Source organism: Denticeps clupeoides, chromosome 10 (assembly GCF_900700375.1).
Source record: "Denticeps clupeoides chromosome 10, fDenClu1.1, whole genome shotgun sequence".
Lineage (NCBI taxonomy): Eukaryota > Metazoa > Chordata > Actinopteri > Clupeiformes > Denticipitidae > Denticeps > Denticeps clupeoides.
In genome coordinates, this window is record NC_041716.1 from 14,465,155 (window position 1) to 14,489,259 (window position 24,105).

Genomic DNA, 24,105 nt, shown 5'->3' on the forward strand with positions numbered 1-24,105 from the left:
CACTTACAATAACATAAAATCTTTTAAACATTAAAACTGGAGCAGATAACTGCTTATACCACTGACACATTTTGAGGGTTGAATTTTTTGTACTTAAAAACCTTTTTAGTGAATGAGTGAGTGGCCGACTGATCTCTACCGCCATCTAGTGGACAGAACATACAATAAGGAATGCCTGAAGTTTAAAACATTTTTTAAAAAATCCTAATTTTACAGTAGATATTTCAAGAAGGAACCTATGGGGCCCGATTAAAGGCACACAAAAATCAAAACTACCTGAACAATATAGTGTTTTGTGCATAATTTATGTCTGACAGTAAATAGATTTAAAATGAATCGACAACCGGATTGCCAGCTTGAAACACTGCAGCACAGCACACGGTGACACAACGAAATGTGTCCTCTGCATTTAACCATCACCCTTGGGGAGCAGTGTGTGGGGACGGTGCTTTGCTCAGTGGAACCTTGTTGGATCGGGATTCGAACCGGCAACTTTCTGATTATGGGACCGCTTCCTTAACCACTAGGCCACCACTGCCCAAAAATAATGCACCCTGTAACACTGCAAAAATGTTTCAAGAAAGATTTGAGGAACACAATGAGTTTAGAATATATTACAATCCATAACATCTTATCCACACACACTGGTTGGCTATTTTATACGGTTTGTACACTGGCTTCGATCGAATACAAAAGGAACAAGGAACAAGGGCGCTAATTTAGAACCGAAGACTAGTAATTCTAAAATGCGACCAGTAGATGTCGCCCGTCTAGCATCTATAATACTGGTAGGTACCTTGAAATGACAGACTAGGCCAGAGCCTGGCGACCTTTAACACACATAGAGCCATTTGGACCACAAAAGGGAGCACTGCGAGTCACAAATAACATGAAATGTACACAACACTGCATACAGTTTTTCACTTTTAGCGTCTTGCTTGTGCAATTTTATGAATGCACGGCGGTGTGGGAGGCATATGCGGGTGTCAGGAGCTGTGCTGGGGTGGCCATTCGCAGACATGGCTAAAAAGCTGGGTTTGGGCTGAGTTATAAGAACATTGTAGTACTTGAGCGCGTGCGAGCGCGAGGGTCGGCGTCTGTGAGCGCACAGGTTAGAGTTACTGTGCCATCCGTTCGATCGATGCAGCACGCTGGAGGCTTGGTCAGGGGGCGTGAGCAAGGTGGGGAGCTGGGAAATCGAAACAGACACAGGGGTATCACCAAAGAGGTTGCTCTGTTGAGGGGGTCCCACGTGCCTTCTTCTGAGTCTGAGGTCTTAGGGCTACCCGATTTGGACCAGAAACCTGATTTGCACTTAGGGTGAGGGGTTAGGGTTAGATTTAGTAGTAAGGTCAGGTTAAGGCTAAAATATGGTGGCTTTCCGAGCACTCATGTGCAGTCCAAATCGGGTCACCGGTCAGGTTACCAAAATTGGGTCTTGCAGGAATCATGATAGTTGCATTTTTGATGAATATTTTGAGCATCAAAAAATGAAACACATTGCATTTTAATGTCAACAGATCACAAAAAATCTTCAAATTTCAAACTACAATAAATAACAATAAATAAAGTTATATAAATATAATACACTTACATTATTATTTATTTTCCGCACTGTAAGGATGAAAGAGAGGCGGGTTGTCGACTCCTGAACTATAAAAAAACTAGATGACTAACTAAACAGAGAAATGACCAGTCTGAATAATTTTATGGTAGATAAGCGTAGTGTCAAAGTTCACTTCTGGTAGTAAGACATCAATAACTTGAAAATAAAGTAATAAAAAACTGATAATGCAGTGTGACTTCATTTATTGAGGAATGTCATTACGCCTTTCCACTTTTACCATTTTATTTTTTAGAAAATAAACCAATAACAATATTACAAATAATCTGACTGCAACAAAATTCACTGGGTTACAGTTAATGTACATTTATACAGAGTACAAGAGAGACACCCTGGACGCTGCCCAGTGGTCCAAACTGGTGGTAATGGGTGTAAAATGTCTGATGGGTCAGGAGACGCTCGGCTCTGCAAGAGGTGTAGACGCAGGCGCAGACGCAGTGTAAGGGTGATATTTGTCCAGCATGTTGGGAGCAGTCTTCCACAGAACCATGAATTACAACGTTCTCGGCTCTCAGAGGGCTACAGTCCTTTTCTATCAGACAAGCTTTGAGCACAAATGGCACGATATTTCACTGGATCTTGCATGTTCATCAGCTCACAGAGCTCATAGAGCTGCTAGCCCCGCAGTTCACATTGGTATTAAAATGAACCTTGTATTAAAAAAACAAAAAAAAAAAGCTGGTTTTGAGAAAACTGAGTAACCAAATCACCACAGCAAGAACATTACATCTGCAATGGAGCATAGAAAACTCTCTGTTCCAGTGGCACACTAGAACTTTAAAAAACGCTGTAGACAATATATACACTTCTCAGCCTAGAAATGGAATAATGTACATTTATATTTGATGGTTTTTCATTGTTGTAAAACACAGTAGTAAAAATGTTCCTGAACAAAAACACTCCAAGAGCATTGAAACGATCTGTTCATGGGGGTGATCCTCATTCAAGCCTCCATTAAGTCTAATTTCATCTTGATTTGACATTTATGCCACTTATCCATTTGACTCATTTTATACATTTATGGCTGGTAAGTTTGAGTTTCTTCTCTCTACTGTAAAAAAAACTTTGTAATGAAAAGGAATCAAATGGATAATAAAGTAATATTACCTTTATGTCTATATATATAAAATGTATATACTTAACATGGGAGTGGCTGTTATTTGTGAGAGTATAATAATAAAAACTATTTCAGGCGAATCCGTGGGCTGTACGCAGCCTGTGACATACGAGTGCAGCACTGTAAGAAGGCTGATGATGAAACTGACAAAACAAAGAATATTAAATACATAAAAATACAATGGCAATGTTCAATACATACACCTTCCCATTCTGGAGAGTGGTCAGAGTAGCAGATGGTAATCCATACACATACAGAAGTTAGAAACGTAGAAGCAGGGTTTTTTTAACACTTATTGAAGAGAATTCAGTGAAGAGAGAGACTGCTGAATCAACACACAGATTCTCAATAAGAGAAGGATAATGGAAATGGATTTCCTTATTTCATGTTCAATTGTGTTTTGTACAGTGTGTGGTCAGTCTTTTAGAGTAACTTAGTGTAGATATAAATAATGCTGGATTTGCTTGCAAAGCAAAAAATAACAAAAGTAGTCATTACACTTTTTACCAGTTAGTAAGCACAGAGAGTCACTGTGATAAAAAAAAGAAGAAGTGTGAACCTCCAGTGCAAGACAGTAAGACCAGGAATTCCAGCATGCACGGTAATGGGTACAATCCACTATACCATCACTGACCACTGATTGGTACCACCAGTCTGGACGGGATTCTGAGGGTTGGATGCATTCGTCAGCCAATCAGCCTTTAGCTCGAAGAAGTCTGCAGTTTAGGATTGACTGGCTGAACCATCTTGAATTGTATGATGCTGATTCACGAATGGGTATTGAGTGGAAGAACAGTTACTACATGTAGCATATGTACCACATACTAAACATTCCACTGATGTTTAGCCATACAAACCCATGTACACAAAAGAGATACCTGTATTATTAAATCACAACATTCCATTATAAATTAGTTACAAATAAAAAAGTTATAATGTTAAAAAGTGTATATACATGATAGTTCATGTTGTATACAACTGCTTTGTCCTTAGAGATGCTGCAAGGGACCACTGAATGGTCCAACACCGGGCGATAAAGACAGTGTTGACACAAGAACCCATGAGACCTCAACTGCGTCATGTTTGTGCATGACAGTAAAATTTGTGGATATAGAAAGGAATCTTACAAAGAAAACGCAGACTGCAAAGAGTCATCTCATTGACACCAGTCGTTTTCTGTCCCTGTGTGTCAGTAACACTACATTACTGCCAGTGCTGCACTTCACACCTCCGTTTTAGAGGCTCATCTTGAAAATGTGTAGTAGTGCACATCTTACATACTTTCATTACCTACCCCCTCAAATGGCACAAATTCCATTCATAGAACTACTTATAATCACACTCAGGTCACATTGTTGATGATAATAATAATAATAATAATGAGTTGGGGTTGAACAGTAACAGTGTGCCTGGTGTGCCTGGTGTGCCTGATCCATGCAGGTGGCTGTGGAGGTGGAGATGGCCCAGGTGTTTGGGAGAAGCAGGCCATGGTGTAGTGGGCTGTAAGGGAGTCAGACCTCGACGGACTGAATTTGGTTCATCTGAGCGCGCATCATCTGAACGCTGTTGAAAATCTTTTTCTGGTGGCCGGCCAGCGTCACCCCAATCCTCAGGATATCGCTGAATGAGAGAGAGAGAGACAGGCATGACTGTTACTCAGCAACAGAGAGGTCAAGGTGACTGTGATGATGCAGTAATAAGTGTAAATGGAGCTCTTACTCCATAGTCATCTGGGAGACAGAGTCGAAAGAGGTGTAGTCAGAGTTGGCGAAGTTCTCTTTGTACTGGCCCATTTTAATGGCCTCCAACCACTCATCCACAGTACTGAAGCTGGAGAAGTCTGGTGCAGTGCGATCCAGCAGAGGTAGATGTACACTGTGTATCATATCATGTCATGTCATCCAGAAAATTCCAATGGAATGACCAACCTTTCCACACTAATGTAAACCAAAACCTTGATTTCTAACATTATTTGATTCATTATATGAATCAAGCGTAATTACGAAACTAATACAAATGAGTCTCAAATTTACATTTATGGCATTTAGCAGACAGACAAACTTACAATCAGAAGTAAAAGGGACAGTCCCCCTGGAGACATTCAAAGTTAAGTGTCTTGCACAATGTTAGTTAATGGGATTTGAACCTGTAAACTACCACTCAAGTGCAGGTTATCAGGGGTGTACTGAAATCCCTTACCCTGATGACAGGGGGGTTGTAGCCTTCAGGCTGCTGGGGTTGCGGATCATCTTGTCCAGAGTGTTGACGATCTGGCTAAATTTGGGACGATTGTTCCGGTCCTTTTGCCAGCAGTCCAGCATTAGCTGGTGCAGTGCGTTCGGACAGTCCATAGGGGGCGGTAACCTGTAGTCTTGCTCAATGGCATTGATCACCTAAAACATACAGGTCCAGGAAACATGTAACATTTTTTGTAGTTCTATAGAAAAATACCTATTAAAAAATAAAGCTTTGGACTCTAAATAAAACATAACAACACATTTTGAGTGTATTAAAGCATACATCTTGGTTGCTCATGTCCCAGTAGGGTCTCTCTCCGTATGACATCACTTCCCACATGACAATGCCATAGCTCCACACGTCACTAGAGGATGTGAACTTCCTGTACTGAATGGCTTCAGGGGCTGTCCACCGGATGGGAATCTTGCCACCCTGGAAATAAATACTCAATAAAGCGGCCGTCTATGCAAGAATTCCTCCTACGGGGTACCTTGATACATATAACTTATAAAATCTAAGAAATGTAACATAGCAAGTTAAAATAAGAGGACGTGACTATTTGTACTGTTCTGGCCTTGTTACTGCTTTTATTCATTTTTCTAATCCAGAGTGAGTTGCATTCCCCAATCACAGGGCTAACCCCTCAGGAAACAAGAACCACATCTGTCCCCTGACAGAGGTTCTCTGAGATCTGGATGAGAAGGCTCACCAAGGCGCTGGTGTAAGTCGGATCAGATGTGTCGTCCTCCAGGAAACGGGACAGGCCGAAGTCAGACACCTTGCACACAAGGTTGCTGTTGACCAGGATGTTGCGGGCAGCAAGATCCCGGTGCACGTAGTTCATGTCACAGAGGTATTTCATTCCAGCGGCGATGCCACGCATCATCCCAACCAGCTGAATCACAGTGAACTGCCCATCATTTTGCTGAAATACAAACACCAATTACTATAAAGTTTGCTCTTTTACAAAAAAAATACAACCAACTGTCAAGCAAACAATAAGGTGCATTTTTACACACTCCATAAGACTCTATGAACCCATGGAAAGTGTCTGGGAAATGTAACATGGCCTCAGCATAGCTGCAGATGTGCAGACAGCTCAGCTGTGGCAATGTGGTCCTTTGTTGCGCCAGTGGAGCAGAGATTCCAGCTGTGCACATCTGGGTCTGAGCCGATGGGACCTATCATGATCTCATATGCAGTCAGACCCATTAGAGGTCATCTGACTGACATATGTGGGCTGTAGGTAAATGCTGACAAATAGTTAATTTGATTTAAAATCAACTGCTGACTCATTCTGTAATATATTCTCTGTACTATTTTGATGCCTTCAAAAGAAAAGAGCCTCCTGGCATTTTTTGGTGTCCATGTTGTCCTTGACTTGCAATGGTGTCTCAGAAGGGTTAAGCTTGAGTACAAAAAACATTCAAGTGGTAAAAACTTGAATGGAAAAAGATTTTGTACTCAAGCTCACACGCTCACCAGTTGCATCTGACCATAGAATCGTCTGAATAAATACAGACGGACAACCAAAAGGACACTTGCTAGGTCCTTGTTCTATCTGTAGGTTGCTCTGTGGTCCCGAGTTGTGAATGCAAGGTACAGAGCTGTGATGGAAACACTGAAAAGTTGGATTTGATGTGTTTTGAATGGCGGTACGGAGAACTGCTGTGCATTCTGTGAACTGATCCACTACAAACAAGTTCAAATAACCGGACACAGTTATTTAACACTTTTTTTTTTAAGAGGCTCACACACGTTTTGTGCAGCAGAGGGTGCTATGTCTGCATTGAAGACAAGGAGCTGCTCTCCTCTCACCCTGAGGAAGGAGTCCAGAGAACCGTTCTCCATGAACTCAGTGATGATCATGACTGGACAGCTCTTGGTGACCACGCCCTCCAGGTGGATGATGTTGGGGTGGTCAAATTGGCCCATGATGCTGGCCTCGCTCAGAAAGTCCCGCCGCTGCTTCTCAGTATATCCTGATTTTAGCGTCTTTATGGCCACGAGAATCTCCCTCTTACCAGGCAGTTTCAGGTTTCCGCTGCAAACCTCTCCAAACTCACCTGATGGAGAGAGACACATGCACTGTTCCAGTATGTCCGTTTATCCACTCATCTCATAACCTGAGCAAATTCCATTACATTATTACAGTTTCTGTCTCCCTGGAGCAACAGGGGGTGTTAATGGTGGACACTATTTCATAATTGCAGGACACACCAATCCCATTTGCGGAGGACATGCGAGTTACCTGCACCAATGACTTGTTCTATCTTCACACAGGACATGTCAATTTCTTTGGCAAACTCCCTCACAGCCTCGTTGGGATCCTCATATGTGAAAGGGTCGATGTAGATCTTCATTCCTGGAGACACTTGGAAAGAGCACCAAAACCTGTAACTTCTATCGTGCAACTTCTACCTGATTGACATTTTTTCATTGGGGACTGGAGATGCTTGCCATGGAGTAATTTAATTCTTGTTGTATGTTCCACATCGCAATGTGGAAATGTGAGGCATCAGTACCTCACATTTGCTCCTCTCTGCCTGTTTTTCAAGCAGAAATGTTTACGGCGCAATGTCAGAGATAATTTGTTCCGTCACAGGATGTTAGGAACCATGTCAGTCATGCTGATCTTGACACTACAGCTCTTAACACAACAGCAGACTGATCTACACAGAACCCTAGGGGTGTTTCAGCAGGTGTGAATCCATCCGCTCTCAGTTTAGGCTCTGTTTCTGCAAGACTGTCTCGTCTGCAGAAAGCTGCTGTGATGTCAGAGGGCATTGTCACTCACTGTGGCCGCTGGTGTAGTGCTGCAGTTTGTCTGTGTACTCTGAGTCCGTCCTGTCGCTTCCCCTGCTGCAAAAAAATAATGCAAGATGACAATGGGGTGACATCTGAGAACTTTATCTAGGCAGACTTAAAAGATGCTTACTCTGTAACTACGTACTAAGTCACGCTGTAAACCATTACTTAAAGAGAAATAGCAGTATACAGCATGCAAAAACGAAATTAATCACAGCCCCCTGTAGTCTAATTAATCATAAGCATTGTTTGTGGATAGCAAAACGAATATTTCACATGCACGCTAATGCTGACTCACCGATTGCAAACAATGATGAACACAACCACGGCAATGAGAAAAACCACACCCGCCGCAGAAGAGCCAATGATGAGAGGCAGCTTCTCTTGTAGGCTGGAGTTAAACTCCTCTGTAGACACACACACACAAAATACAGAATTTTAATAAAGCTTGTAAGTCGACGTGGACAAAATCACAAGTGGGTTAATAGAGGAGTGTGTAGGGAAGCTGACGGGGGGGGTGTAGAAATGTACAGACACAGGTGTAGGAGTAAATCGAATTCAGCGCTCTGTGTGGGATACCAGCAGCCCACCTTCCAGTTCCACGGCAGATCAGAGTATTTGATGCATAACCAGCACTGGGCACGGTACCAGCGCAGTGACAGACATGCGTTCCTGGACAGAGCAGCAGCGTGTAGGGATGGGTTTGGCACTGGAATCTGAGAAAGGCCACCTGATTTACTGACACTCTCCATCTGACCACCATCCATTTACTGTGGTTAGTCTGGCAAAGTTTCAGCTGAGTCTCAGCCTCAGAGCCCAGCTAAGTGTGTTAACTCGAAAGACTGAGTTGGGCTAACGGTGATGGTGTACAGGACACAGGGACCAATGGGGCTGGGAGAGGGGAAGGTTGTAGCTCTGTTGGTGCAGGTGGCCCACCTTCGGTCATCGTCTGGAAATACATTTTCCCACTGCAGCGGCCAAACCCCGCCACGGTCCTCGCTCGGACTTGGAAGACGTAGATGGTCCCGGCCTTCAGACCACGGATAACAGCCGTGTTGGTCTGACTCCGCAAGGTGGAGGAGTTAAACTCGGCCAGACTCTGAGGAATTCAGGAGTACGATGTAATATGATTTTTTTTACTGTATATGCACACAATATACTGCTATACTAAGTGTAGCAAATAACGATGTCACACAAACATTATCACATAATTAATTAACAACCTTGCCCAATGCTAAATTTATTTTAGTGAAATGTAATGTGCCAGTGTCTCTTTCTCAGCAGGCTTGTAGTACCTTCTCATAAAACTGCACCTCGTAATCCAGAATGACCCCGTTGGGCTGGTCTGGTTGGGACCAAGAGAGCGTGATGCTGTCCACCGTCCTGCTGACCTGGTGGATGATGGACACTACAGACGGGGCTGGAAAATACAGAGAGTTTGTGAGACTTCCAGCATTGGCAAGAGTCACATTAATAAAGCCCTACATGACAATTATGTACTTGGTCATTAAGGTTCATGGCTGCCGTTTTAATCTGAAAGTGATTTTCAGTCATCTCAATTAACTTTTTTTCATGCATAAATCATAGGGATTCCACATGGAACAGTTCAGCAATCCAACAGGATCTTAAATTCAACAAGGTCTTCTGGTCTACTAAAGCGGATTCTGCTCTGTTATACTTGCCAACGTATACATATACATGGGACACACACACATATATATATATATGTGTGTGTGTGTATGTATATATATGTATATATATGTGTATGTATACAACTTTATTATTCAGATCCCTCTGCTGATTTAAATTCATGAGACAATTTTTTAACTACTAAAAAAAAAACAACGATATATAATTATCTGACCCAATGGCACGCTTCACTAAAGCAATTACAATTCTCACAGTCAGAGGCGAATTTGGGGATTTCTCATTTCCTCCATTTCCACCGAGGTAAATTACAAAGCAATATCCCAGTTAATTGAGCATTAAACCGCCTGCATTACAGAGGGCTAAACGCAAGCATGGCTAGCTGAAGATGGTGTAATATTTCCAAAATGAGGCACGTTCGTGGCTTCTCATGACTCCTATTGGTAAAAATTCTAGGGGTTTTATTGGCCTCTGAGAAAAAAAAGAGAAAGAATTTGGTCACAGTGTTCGGTCCCTTTGATATCATTTCTTTTTTTCCCCCATGTTAATTGCACTGGGAAATAATTAACAAACAGCAGTGCACTAGCGAATACATCGTCCAGTGCAGGGACGGATGTGGATGTGGCTCGCTCCGTCGGGCTTGCTGCCCCTCGGATGCTGTTTTGGGGGCGTTAATGGCATGAGCTTCACTTTCGTCTCGTTGCAGCAGTGCTGACCAGTAATGTGGGCTGACAGGAACACCGGCGGAGGCAGGGCTCCCGCAGCAGGGCCATCGAGTTCACCCAGGCAATGCCAGGGGCAGGACCCTCGTTAAAATGCTCCATTAAACGCTGCAGTGCTCCTCTCTGCCACCACATTTTCCTGGCTTTTTACAGAACCCCTGATACCATTTACAGCAGCGGCTGCACTCATCAGGACCAGCGTTTATCACCACCGCCAAATGCTGCAGGTCCAAATGAAGTACGATTGTGACACAAGATGACATTCATTCATGATTCTGACACCACATATCTGGATCACAGTCAACAAGAAGCTGTAGGCTACTCGCAGACATGGAACAAGTCCATTACAGGGTGAAAATGATTAAAGTCCATCTGCAAATGCCACTCAGAGAAGACTCCAGGTCTCCGTTACAAAAGTAACTGTGCATAGACAAATCAGTGTTCATCCAGGATAAAATCTTGTCACTGGAGGTTCATATCATTTGGTTTACATCCTTTTTTTTATACTCAAACATTTATTGATGTCTTTTTTATTCCTCACATAATGGGACACTGTTCTTCTTACAATGGACGCATGGACAATCATTAACTTAATAATTTAAATAATTTATAAAAATCACAACACAATGAAGTCGTAATACTCACAGCTTATTTAATGCAATGCAGAACGTTGATTAATTATTTAAACTTTTATTGTTGTGTCGTCAGGCCCAGTTTCCACAGCACTATAGTAAACATGCAGAGTGTTCTAATGTCACATCAAGTATTCATTCAGACTTACAGAAACAAGAACAAGAAAGCTCTGCCTGATGGTTATATGTATCTTGGAGAAGTGGATCTAACTACCCACCCAGGACTTTGTTGGTGAGTAATTTTTTTCTGTCAAGCAGAATAAGAACTTTAAGATTTTTAAGTTGAAGAAAGGAGGAGCCTGTAGACATGATTGACCGCTCCCACTCAACATACTTCTGGACGATTAAAACCCCCTCGTGTCATTACATCACACACACAGTAGCACTAGCCTCCTACCCCTCCCTTCTTTCAAGACCATGTCTGCTACACAATAAAACATTCAGAGGGTTTATCAGCACCTACTGAATGTGACCGTTGGACACACTTCCCTTGTGCCACATATTCTGAAGCGTGCCTAAAATATCCCCATTGAAAAAACAAAAAGGCTGGATAACTGGTCCAAACGTCAATTCAGGACACTGTGACCTCCTGACAGCCACCTCACTGATCCATTAGTGAAAACAGAAAGGCGTGTTTGAGGAAGACTGCATCGTCCACTTACCAGCCTGATTAGTGGTGATGTTGACCGAGGAAAATCTTGGCGAATAGACACTCTGGTCGGAGACGCCGTTGACAGCCTGGATCTCGAATGTATACTGCGTGTGAGCGAGGAGGTCACTGATGTGGACACGTGTGTCAGTGAGACCCAGCTGGCGAGGTACGAACTGAACGTTGTCTCCGCAGCGGGTGCAGGCCCCTCGGCCTCCGCCGCAGCTTTTGCAGATGATGTTGTAGACAACGTCGTCCCGGCCACCATTCTCCCGCGGGGCGCTCCACTCTAGCATCAGCGAAGTCTCGTTTACGATGGAAATCACGTTCTGTGGCGATGTTGGGATGGCTGACACACAAACAAAAGAAAAGAAACAAAATTCATGTATGTTGTAAATTGAAACTTTTGAGCATAAACAGCACTAGAAACTTCCCCCCCCGCAGACCCGTAATCAGAAGGTTGCCGGTTCGAGTCCCGAGCCGCCAAGGTGCCACTGAGGTGACACTGAGCAAAGCACCGTCCCCACACACTGCTCACCAGGCACCTGTCATGGCTGCCCACTGCTGGTTAAAAGCAGAGGACACATTTCACTGTGTCATCGTGTTCTGTGCTGCGGTGTCTCACAATGACAATCACTTCACCTTCAATTCATAAACATAAAAATTGCATGCTGGCCAAAATTCCTCTATGCTTTCATTGGCGGCTTGCTGGTACCCCAGACGGTCAAATTCTACCTATACATGCCCTAACCCATGCATGCACATACTGTAAAACCTCCACTGACCCTCTGTGAAGTAATGTGTACATTACACTACATACACATTATATACATTTTGCAGATGGTCATTGTTCAAATGAAATGAGGACTAAAAATGAAGCATAAGGATGATGGGAGACAAAATGACTTCCACATTTGGTAAGCACCTTTGACAATCCTTGAAATTGAGGAATTTTGCACCATGGAATCTCTATGATACCAAGATAATTACCTCTGCTCCCCAAGAGAGGAATTTAAATTAAAAAAGGCAAAAAAAAAATAAAAATCTAAAAGCCACCATGTGATGTGGTTCAGATGAAGATCCATCATTACCCACATGCTGGGCCTTTGGAGGACCCCGTAAGAGCACAATAATCACTCTCCCCTCATCAGCAGGACTGTTCTGTGTGTCTAGCAGCCAGTTATCCCCACTCCATCACAGAGAGCCACTCCCGCTTTGGCGGCAGCTGAGCTCCTCACAGATAAGCATCTAATGAACACTTCTTTGGGGTGGGACAAAAAGAGCAGCCGAGCTTCACCTACACTAAGCAAAAACCCTGCTATCCAAGCAGCCCAGAGCAGCTGGGGCTCAAGAACATGCCAGCCAGAGTGGGAATTGTCTTGTAAAAACTTCACTAAACGTTACTACAGGCTAGTGTTGTTACAATACTATGAAAATGAGAGATTTGTGCTGAAACTTTGGTATTGAACTTTTTCTGTCTCATGCATGGATGTCTGATGAACTGCAGCAAATGATTCTGACTGCAGAAAATGATTAATAAACTGAAGTTATTGGCCGTTAAAACCCTAGACAAATAAAAAGACACAGCATTGCCTAATCCTAACTCCTCTTGGAGTTAATAATGAGTGTCTGAGAGACCATTCACTTCCATACATTCATACAGAAAGACACCCACCCAGACGGACCCCAAGGGAAGCTCGAGCACCTGTCCCTGACTTACATTTTTTTTGCAGTTGCCCATGCAAGTTGAGCACCCTGTGGAGCAGTAACATGTATCTGACCTGCTTTTATTGGACAGGCGTTTGTAAAAATTGTTGGGAAATTGAAATACTATATAATCTTCACAATACAGCCAGCCACACATAATCAAGAGCCCCCATTCGCTTACAACAAGCAAACTGGTCTCATTTAAAATGTTTACTTGTGAAAGAATTATGTGACCTTTAGTCCATGCAAACATATTTTTATGTCATAGACCTTAGTGCATGTCGCACTCTAGCACCAGTCTGTAACTTTGTGTTAATTTTTATATATGTTTCATTTCACTATATACTCTCTAACCTGTATTTACCTTAAATGGCAATAAAGCTCATTTAAACTTTAACTTTAAGTAAGTAGATACCACTAAGTACAAGCAGAATGATATGAGTTTTTTTGTGTGTATGCTCCATGCTAACTGCTGCAAACTCCAGTTGCAGAACAGTCCCCTTCTGGCAAGTAATCGTGCCAGATTATCCCTTTTTTTGCAATTACTTCAGGGTCTTGCCTCACTTTGCTCCTGACCCAGGATGTGTGTTGTCTGTACTCACTGGTGCAGGGCATCTGCGGGGGGTCCGAGTCAGTGCGGTAGTATCCGTTGTGGCAGATGCAGCTGGTGGCGCCCTCATTGATGGTGCGACTGTTGATGGGACATTTCTGGCACAAGTGCTCTCCCTGCGCTGCTTTGAAGAAGCCAGACGGACAGGCTGCAAGTAAAGGAAAGAGTTTGGTGGAAAAAACATTACAAACATTACACTAACATGACAGATTTACTAAATGAAACTCAAGTGGCAAATGGACAAAGTACATAACCAGTATTAATCATCTCAAACTCTAATGATCTGGGATTAATTTAGTGGTAATATCTTCTTTGGAGACTGTAAGGCTGCCTAAGAGACTGTGTGCATCGGTAAAACCAAAGATGCACAAAGAAGTGCAGGATCAACAGATCAGCTCAGCTCTCCTCTTCTGTCGCTATGCAACACTGTTCAAGGTTCTAAAGATGCTGTAGGTGGAACTGTGTAAACATCCCATTCGTAGTTTACACATCTTATCAGTCTATCTGTCTGCATGTATAGTCTATACATTACAGGCAATGATGGTTCAGAATGCTAGTCGTTTCATTACATTAACCATCATTTCAAATCATACAATTTTTAGGGCCCTTGCATTTTGCAATTACGTATGATGCATTAGATCAAAGTTTGAAATAATGCATATTTTAAACTATGACAAAAACGTGTGGGAAAGAGGCTTATTTAGAAACTGACAGAGAGAAGATTTTGCACCATGTAGACTCTGACATTAAATGGAAATAAGATTTAATGCAAATTTCATATTCGGCGGTCAGACCCACACCCACAACAGGATTTATGTTATCCTGTTGCATAAAATATTAATTGCAACTGTTTAATTTTGACAGCCCTAGTAATTTTATATCAGCAACCTGTTCTAGTTGCACGGTGGCGTGGCAGTTAATGACGTGGTTTAAAATCCCGACTCGGACCTAATGTAGGTATGGTTTGCATGCTCTCTCTGTGTTGGCGCAGGTTTCTTCCGGGTCCTCGGGTTGCCTGGCGTACCGGGATGGTGTAACAGGACTAAGCGGTTAAGGATAGTGTTCTATAGTGTCTCACATCCTTGATGTGAGATACAGATCATTCTAAATGTATATTTTCTTGTCGGTCCTGATTTACTTTTTTTTAAGGTTGTTTACTGCCAGAAAATGGTCTGGATGTAGACCTCCCCCAAATAAATAAATAAACAAACACTCTTAAATCACAAAAAATACCTCACAATTAGCATGTTGGGTATCAGTCAGCTTGTGGATCAACTGCATTTCACATTAAAATGCTGATGGTACAGGTTGGATGTGAGGTCGATATGTTCATAACCCATTCAGTCTAGAACCCTGCATTGATTTTCATGCGGCATTAAAATTCAGTTTTTCCATGAAGTTGCCAGATCGAATTCTGACTGATGAGTCATATCAGTCTGATTAATGAGGGAATGAGCCCGCACCACATCCCTTTGAAACCTCGTCACCTTCTTCAGACCATGATGATCATGTGGAATGTGCTGGTCCCAGTTGGACACATTATCTGTCCACAGACTTGATGAAAAGAAATATGATGAAGTGAACATTATCACGTTTCATTTTATCTCGCAGTCCCAGATCAAAACATCCATTTTCGCTCCTGTCTAACACGTCAAACACATTAATAAAGTCTCTTCAAACCCTGCACACAACGAAATATGTCGTCTATTTCGAGCCGCAGGAGAGCCACTGTCACCTCGCAAAATGTATTAAGGACAAGGCCGAAATAAAACACACTGTTATTAAACGCTTCCTACAAAACCTGGGGCCGAGCGATGTTAGCCTTGGCTCACTATTAATGACCAAGTGTTCCCATTATGCCCGCAGGAACGAGCGATTCGCTCACATCTGGTTTGCAGCCGTAACTCCGCAGGCCCTAAATGAGGGGGTGGATACGATCGAGTGGTACGCGAATAACTGTGACAGAAGAGAATTTAATAGCTCTGGCACCACCGAGGGCAACAGGGGAATGAAGAAAGTGTGCTATAGAAAATATGCAGCCACGTTGCGGGAAAGATTAATGGTATTTTGTGTGAGCCTGCAGATCAGGTTTTTTTCTTAACTGTAGACATTTCAGACATTATATGTTACTCTCAGTGGAGGCGGACGCATCTTTTCTCTCTCCCTCCCAGAGAGACTCTCTCTCCCCCATCCCAAGGATCTATCCACCAATGCCTATGTCGGCTTCCTCCAGTGGCCACAGAACCAGACGGCTGCCCCACCTCCCCATTCTTAGTTTTTTTTAAGTGAAGTGATACAAAAAAATTACCCATTAAAACACAAAATACAAAACAAGACTGTTTATAATAGTTATAGCAAAAACTATTATTCAATGATGAGCTCTCGACTGGTGTCCCACAGGGCTCAGTTCTTGGCCCTCTCTAGTCTCCCTTTACACCAAAATTGAGACATATCATCCTGGATGGCAGCACATCATCTGAAACTTAGCCCCAGCAAAACTGAACTGTTATTCATCCCTGCCAATTTCTTCCCACAACAGGACCTTAAAATCTCCCTGGACAAGGAAGCGGACCCGTAATCAGAAGGTTGTCGATTCGAATCCCGAACCGCCAAGGTGCCACTGAGGTGCCACTGAGCAAAGCATCATCTCCACACACTGCTCCCCAGCAGCCGTTCATGCTGTGCCACAGTGTATCACAATGACAATCACTTCACTTACACTTCACTTTCAGATCGGGTCCTAGTGAACCAAACGAGAGATTTCAATGATGGATATTTAAGGCACTTATGTAAGTCGCTCTGAGTAAGATGCTGTTATGTAAAATGATGAATTTTAGGATGAATTACAAACCTTTTGTAACTTAAATTAACCTACCCAAATACGTCTGCAATGCTGCATACCAGCTTGTGTGCATTTTCTGCCCTTTTTTCAGCCACTTCAGCACATGCACCTCAATGGGGTCACATTGCAATCTTCCAGTTCGGTTAAGGTCACGATTTTTTGACTCAGACACAAATTACCCTCTGATTCTCTTGTTCAGCCCAAACAGTTTTATTTATGTGTTCAGGGGCGTCTGGCTGCATGACCCAGATTCTTCTCAGCCTCGTCTCAAGCTCAGACACCCTCACATACTCCAGAACAGTCTACCCACAGTCCACAGTGGTAATTGCCTGGACTCTATTGCAATAACGCCTCATGGCCTCATACAGAAGTTACTTAATTGGTTAGGAGCCATTTTTAGCCTGATGACTACATGACTACAACTTTCGTCTAGCAACGTCACAATCTCTAAGTAGTAGACCTGTTTTGTTGTTATTGCAAATAATCTGAGCATTATTTTAACTGATACCAAAATGCGAACAGGAAACAAAAGCCAAAGTAGTCAGTTCTGCTACTTTTATCTGAACAGTTTTGAAGCGGAAAGGGGGATCTTAAAGCAACAGGTTTTCCATTTCCCAGGAAATCCTTCCACATTCGTGGATCCTCCCTGGCTTCCTGACCTACATGAGCTCACACATGCTGCTGTAACACTTTCTGCAACTCCAGCCACAGGAGAAACATTAGCGTGATTTAGGCCCCTAGTGAACCTCACTTGATGTGTCAGAGCACAGGAAAAACTGACACGTTTTAAGACATTAGCAGCCCTTCATTACAAATAAACTGGACTGCCAGTGCAGTAAATAAGGCTTCATAAAAAAGGAACATTTTCCTTTCCCCCACTCGTAAAATGCACGCACACACACACACACACACACACACACACACACACACACACACACACACTTTCCATTCATCTGGAGGCATAACGCACCCCTCATCATCTTTTGGATGAAGGAACCGCATATTCTTTATTGATTCCAATTTTTTATATGTATTGTTTTATTATGTATGCGTGTTTTGTATTATTTAACAAATAAAAACAGGGTTTGTGTTGTTGGTGGGAATCAGATCTTCTGGAGAGACGGGGAATGATTTTGGGGTTGGCACTGAAAATATCAAGGACTGACAACCTTTTGGGTGTAAATTAATTTTTACCAACATTACAGGGCAGAAAAAAAAAACATCTCAAACTTGGTGCGTTCATGTAATTGTTTTAAAACACAAATCTTCATAGAATCACAAGCTCCCTTTTCTCTCCAGCTGCTTCTTTGTGATCTTTTTGTTTAATCGTAATTTAATTTAATTTTTTTGTTGTTGATTTTTTTCTGCAATTGATTTAGACAGCATGGGAAGAAGTGAAGTCTACAGGAAGAAGGTGCAAACAAGTCTGCAAAATCAGTATTCACTGCATTAACATCAGAAAAGGAAAAGGTCCAGGCTCCATAATTTGCTTCACAAGTACCTTCACAGGATGCCAAGAGAAATTACCACCGAGAATAATGATCCACATGAAATGCTATAGACGAAATTAGCCTGAAAATCAATCAACGTAAAAACAAAACCAGCCTTTTGTGCAAGATGACTAAATGGACTACAAATTTGCTTAATGTGACCAATGCCCAAAAAACATGACTTTTCGGGCCCATTTGCTCTGTCTGTGCTATTTATGAATCTTTAAGGAACCTGGCATGGCCCCTCACAGATGAGGCACAATAAATTCTTTCAGGGTCCAGTGAAAAGGGCCAAATCCAGTCCACACACAGGGTCTGAGTGTGTTCGGCTTGAGGGAGCAGGTGAGGTTTGAAAAGGACGGCAGACTGACACTGACTCTGTTTGCCAGTCCATAAGGGGGGGGGGGGGCTCTGGTGGGGAATGCGGGGTTGAGGCAACAACAAGTATCGCCCCAGCAGTAAGGGAGTACGTGAAAATAATAAAAACATTTCAAACAGATTTAAGGGCAGAAATGTAAAGATAGATTGAGAAAAATGTTTTATAACAATAAATTATTACCTCTGATGTGTAGCCTGAGCCCACCATAAGGATTTTTGTCTTTTCTGTCAAGCAGTCTATTTTTCTTTGTTTATATGGTCGTTTGACAACATAATGCCCATCTCGAAAAATATCCCCTCATATTTCTCTCACCACTTGTATGTACATGCTACAGTTTCAGAGACAAAGGGATATGCTGATTCAAAAGTTTTATCTTTAATTGTCAAAATATTTCTAGTTATCCTTTTATTAATCAATGCTTTCTGGTTACATTAATCACAAAATGTGATTTTGGATTATGAATTGATTTTGGATTATGAATTGAGGATTATGAACCACAAACCTGGTGCCTGGATTCCCGCTTTGATGCATTAATTCAGTCGTCACAACACGTGAATTCAACTGATTCAACTAATACCAGAAATGCAAATCCCTCTTTCCAGAAAAGTTCAGGCTAATATTATATATTGAGAATGTGGAATTTGTCTGCAGTACAACCTGATTAAAACCTGATTCCAATATATCATGCGAACTCAGAATGAGGATTATATTGATCTTCTCTATATATTAAATGATTATCCTGTGTTTGTGTTAGACACTACAGTATTATATCTAATGTATTTTTCTATACAGTTCTATGAACCTTGTTAACTGCATCTAATGTATTTCTTTCTGCGAAGGCAATTGTTCTATTCTGAGGAAGTCATTTTATATGCAGACTTCCATCCATGCCTACTGATAGTCAAACACAGAGACAGACAGGCGTGTGCCACTATTGACAGGTTGTGCAGTGAGGATGTGTGAGACAGACTCAACAATAAGAACAACATGCCATATTCAGCAGATGATGGGTCTGTATTAGGTGACTCAGTTGTTTCAATAAATTGTGCAAAAAGGGCAATCACAGCTTTATAAATTATTCATCCGCGTACAATTGCATTACATAAAACTATTATTTCTAGAATTTAAAGCGTATTAACACAATCCATACACTACATACAATGTACAAATAAACACAATGATGAATGCTATCAGTGTCATTGTATTATGACGTTACTTTATCCATAAAAATGTGGATGTCGCAGGTCTAGCACCCCCTGCTGGCTGGCATTCCCATCTATTTCTATGAGTCAAGTAGAAATTCGTTTTAGAAGCTTTTGAAATATCATTCTTCTAAACTGCAAGGTGCATGAGAATGAAGTGATTGACAGTCCAGGCTGAAAGAGAGCAGCTGCAACACCTGAGTCATGTGCTGGCAACACTCTTCTGCTGACAGACTATGGTTTCAAAACTGACAACACAGCCAAGGTATTTTTGCATCACACCACTGAGACTATGGACTGAAAGAAACACAAATATGAAACTGAACCCAGGTACTAAACTAAAGGCATAAAGAATATTCCATGTGGTTGACTGGCTGTTACTTTGGCAAGGAACAAGGTCCAATTTCAAACCTGCCGTATAAGCCTTTCCACATGAGACCATCATATAAACCGCACCAGAAAGTTAAATATACTTAATTTTAGGTACTGTGTACATGTCTGTATTGACAGATATTATTTCCCCATGGCATACAATTTAAGCATGAAGACAATAGTCATATTTGAGCTTATTATATATTTGCTTCATGTAATTGCTTCATGACTTTGGTATCATTTTTAGTACCTTTTGGTTTCTGGGGTTGCTCAAATTACCCCCCTGATCCTCTCCTGGCAAGAGATTTTGTCTGTTAAATGAGACAACAGCCTAGACACTGGGATCTTCTGTTTCCAGTGTCTTATTTTCAGCTGAATGAGGGGTAATTTAAAGGGAAAAGTATTTATCTCGGGAGCTGCCTGTTACAGGAGACATGTGGATTGGTCTTGGATCCTCAGAGACATCCGGATTATCCAGCCGAACTGACTGGACTCTGACTGGCACAGTGAGACTCGGATCCTGCTGCTGAGTTTGAGAAAGCCAGGATGCAGACAGCTTTCCAAGGCACGCGCCTGGGATGTTTCGGCATGCAGAGCAAAGAAAGGAGAGCAGCCCAGGGGGTGAAGTTCTCCACGTTCTTTTGTCACTGACACTCTGGAATGAGGATAACAGCTCTAAATGGGGTTCAGCCAGAGAAATGTAAGCTGTGTGCAGAATTAGTCCAACTTCATTTCAATAACAAAACTTGACCCCTTGTCTCCCGTGTTCAGAGATGCCACAAAGTATAGAGATTTGAAAAAATAAATACTCACTGGAATGAGAAATCTATACAGCATGTCATATTTCACCAGAAGTTGTCGGATATTATTAAGCCCTGGATCAGCAGTGAAGCGTGGTGGTAGTAGCCTAATCGGTAACACACTAGCCTATGAACCAGAAGACCCAGGTTCAAATCCCACTTACTACCATTGTGTCCCTGAGCAAGACACTTAACCCTGAGTGTCTCCAGGGGGGGACTGTCCCTGTAACTACTGACTGTAAGTCGCTCTGCATAAGGGCGTCTGATAAAAGCTGTAAATGTAAGTTCCTAAGGTGACTTATTGCAACTCGTTTATTGCAGCACTCTTCAGCTCATCAGATACTTCTAATGTCAGAAAATAAAAATGCTTAACTCTTTCTGGATAACTGTCCTCACTGGATCTGCCACTTCATAATCCAACATAGCCCCCTTTCCTTCACATCCCAATAACCACATCCAAAACTGCCATGAACGGAAGCCTGATTCTACCACACAACTGCTGTGGATTCAGCCGCCCCAAAGGTTCGTGTGCGGTTCATGGCCTATCAGGTTCATTGGCTTATTAGGGACTGAGGTGTTCACACTGAATGGTTGTGTTCCATCCAACTGCAGGATCTAAACCTTCTTATCCAGGTCAGCGACGCAGGGAAGCTGGATCGTATCCCAGCAATTTCAGTGTGAAGCCAGAAAACCCCCTGAACTTGGCGCCCCCCCCCAAATGCATTAGTGTTGCATGCGTTTGAGAAACAGGAGGAAACTGAAGCACCTGTAGGAAACCGAGAGAAAGCAGTGCTGCCATCACTTTAAGAGATGTTTGCCATGGTTTTTGTGCACTACGCAATGCGCACCTGCCCAATATCCATGAAACATAGTGGCCAGCTCTATCATGGCCCAAGGAATTTGGTGTTATTTGGTGTTGGCCTTTGCAGACTGTACAGGGTGGGCCATTTATATGGATACACCTTAATAAAATGGGAATGGTTGGTGATATTAACGTCCTGTTTGTAGCACATTAGTATATGTGAGGGGGCAAACCTTTCAAGATTGTGGTGGCCATAGTGGCCATTTTGAAGTCGGTCATCTTGGATCCAACTTTTGTTTTTCCAATAGGAAGAGGGTCATGTGACACATCAAATGTATTGGTAATTTCAACAGAAAAACAATGGTGTGGTTTTAACATAACTTTATTCTTTCATTAGTTATTTACAAGTTTCTGACCACTTATAAAATGTGTTCAATGTCCCCAACCATTCCCATTTTATTAAGGTGTATCCATATAAATGGCCCACCCTGTAGAACTCAATTGCTGCAGCATCCAAGAATGAAGTAATGAGAACCTCTATCCTAGAAATCATGTCCTATTTGTATTACCAAAAAAGCTCGTAATCTGCCAGGTATGAAACTTTTCAACTTTTCAGTCTTGAGTGTCTGGTGTCTGAAGTGTCTGAACAGTTCTAATAGCTTCATCTAGACATATAAATTGCTTCTGCTGTTGACTGCTGTCTCTGATGGAAGTTTGTAGTGGTGGCCTAGCGGTTAAGGAAGGGGTCCTGTGATCAGAAGGTTGCTGGCTCGAATCATGTCCTGCCACTGAGAAAAACCATTATTATTTGCCATTATGTACATGCATCAACCCAGCAATCCACTAACACTCTATGCGCCCACTGAAATTTCACTCGCACCCTCCGGTTGCTGCTCAGAGAATAATAAGTATATATTCATAATAATGAATAAATCTTAATGAAAATTTAAAAAAATCTGCAATGCACAGTTTTTTTTATAAATTGATTGATCAATGTTTGAAATCTGACAGGTTTTTTTTTTGCACTGTACTGTATGTTTTCATTTTTGAAGCCTCTGTTGAGTTGATGACGAAGATCAGAGGAAGCAAATGTTAGATGCTCATCAAGGCCCAAACAAACTGAGCGTGTCAACGCCTGCGCTCGGTTTTCCTGCGCTTACGCCGTATACCTGACAGGCCAGTGCCCAGCGCACACCTGATATCCCTCAGAGAGAACCGAGAAACACAGGTCCTGTGTAGTGGAAGACTCTGGAATGAGAGGGCTGGAGAGAGGCGGCGCGAGGAGTGATGCTGCGGCTTGTACGTTCCCGGACGTGTCCACTTGAGACAGTTCCTGCTCCAGCTACAGAGATACAGGGAGTGTGGACAGAATGAAACAGATGAGCTCAATCAGCAGGGGAATTCCTTTCTAGTGCCCAGATCAGAGTGCATTTCCTTGTATCCGGTATTCCCAGTGGTGTTTCATTCAGCTCCCCTGTAAAAACGCAGCCAAGCGGTTTAAATTCCAGCATCGGAACTCATGTCCACAAGACTCAGTCTATGTTCTGAAACCTCTGTACACAATGGTTGACAGTTTTAAGGTGTGAAGGTTACCAAAGTGACAATGGTGAAGCGCAAATGTCACAGAGGAAGATTTTAAACTTATTTATTTTTGTGAGACTGCAGTTCTTAAATAATTCTGAGTGACATGGCCTCCCATAATTGCATGTATTTTTCTGATGTGACACCACTTTGCAGCAGTCACTGAACCGTTTGCTAATAAATGCAAATGAACCTGGGTAGAAAAGGTGGAAATTAGACTGCATTTCAGGAATATCAATGGAACATTCAAAATATCAAGAATTAAGTGAGTTGAAGATTCACTCACTCCCTCTATAATCACTCTGGGTATAAACTGATCCACACATGAGCATACAACTTATGAACATTGAAGAGTGCAAGCCAGCCAAGCCTTAAGGCTGTGTAAATTACAGGTCTTCTAAAGCTATTAAAGCAATAAGGCTACTATATACTATATAAAAAATTGCTTACGTTTCTCCATGACCAAAGACCTGAGTGCTATATCCTGTAAACACCATTACAAGGTGGGGGGATAGACATAGGGTCTGGCGGGGACCTAACACACAAACGCAGATCTGTTGCAAATGAAAGATGATCATCTTCCCACAGTTCTAAATGAACAACATTTGTGTCCATAAAAAAACAAATTTGAACTGTGGAACACAATACGGATGCATTAAGTTCCAGAGCCCTTTCCGTTGGGAAGGGAGAAATAGATGATCACAAAATGATGTCAAGGTTATTTGGGGGTTGCATGCTTATTTCAATGCTTTCTACATATTTAAAACACTGGGTTGCAAACCCCACAGCGGCCATCTTTTATAGTCTGTGGTGTTAAATCATCAAGCGGTTTGTAAAACCACTTACCTCTGATATAAACAGAGTTTATTAATGGCCTGTGAAC

General features: G+C 42.2%; 1 protein-coding gene across 2 annotated transcripts in view; it reads right to left on the reverse strand.

Moving 5' to 3' along the window:
* Positions 1-1,832: 1,832 nt before the first annotated feature.
* Positions 1,833-24,105, reverse strand: part of ephb2a (eph receptor B2a) — a 41,648-nt gene continuing 19,375 nt past the window's right edge. Inside the window, exons 4-16 of one of the 2 annotated variants that reach the window (XM_028992496.1) lie at positions 13,747-13,902; positions 11,451-11,786; positions 9,083-9,207; positions 8,724-8,886; positions 8,086-8,194; positions 7,777-7,841; positions 7,231-7,344; positions 6,798-7,045; positions 5,689-5,904; positions 5,262-5,411; positions 4,941-5,134; positions 4,461-4,616; positions 1,833-4,361 (exon numbers count right to left, since the gene is read on the reverse strand). In XM_028992496.1, the coding sequence (XP_028848329.1) occupies positions 4,253-4,361; positions 4,461-4,616; positions 4,941-5,134; positions 5,262-5,411; positions 5,689-5,904; positions 6,798-7,045; positions 7,231-7,344; positions 7,777-7,841; positions 8,086-8,194; positions 8,724-8,886; positions 9,083-9,207; positions 11,451-11,786; positions 13,747-13,902 (2,141 nt within the window). In that variant the 3' untranslated portion in view covers positions 1,833-4,252. Of the gene's footprint in view, positions 4,362-4,460; positions 4,617-4,940; positions 5,135-5,261; positions 5,412-5,688; positions 5,905-6,797; positions 7,046-7,230; positions 7,354-7,776; positions 7,842-8,085; positions 8,195-8,723; positions 8,887-9,082; positions 9,208-11,450; positions 11,787-13,746; positions 13,903-24,105 lie in introns of both variants that reach the window. The other variant, XM_028992495.1, reaches the window with a different exon arrangement.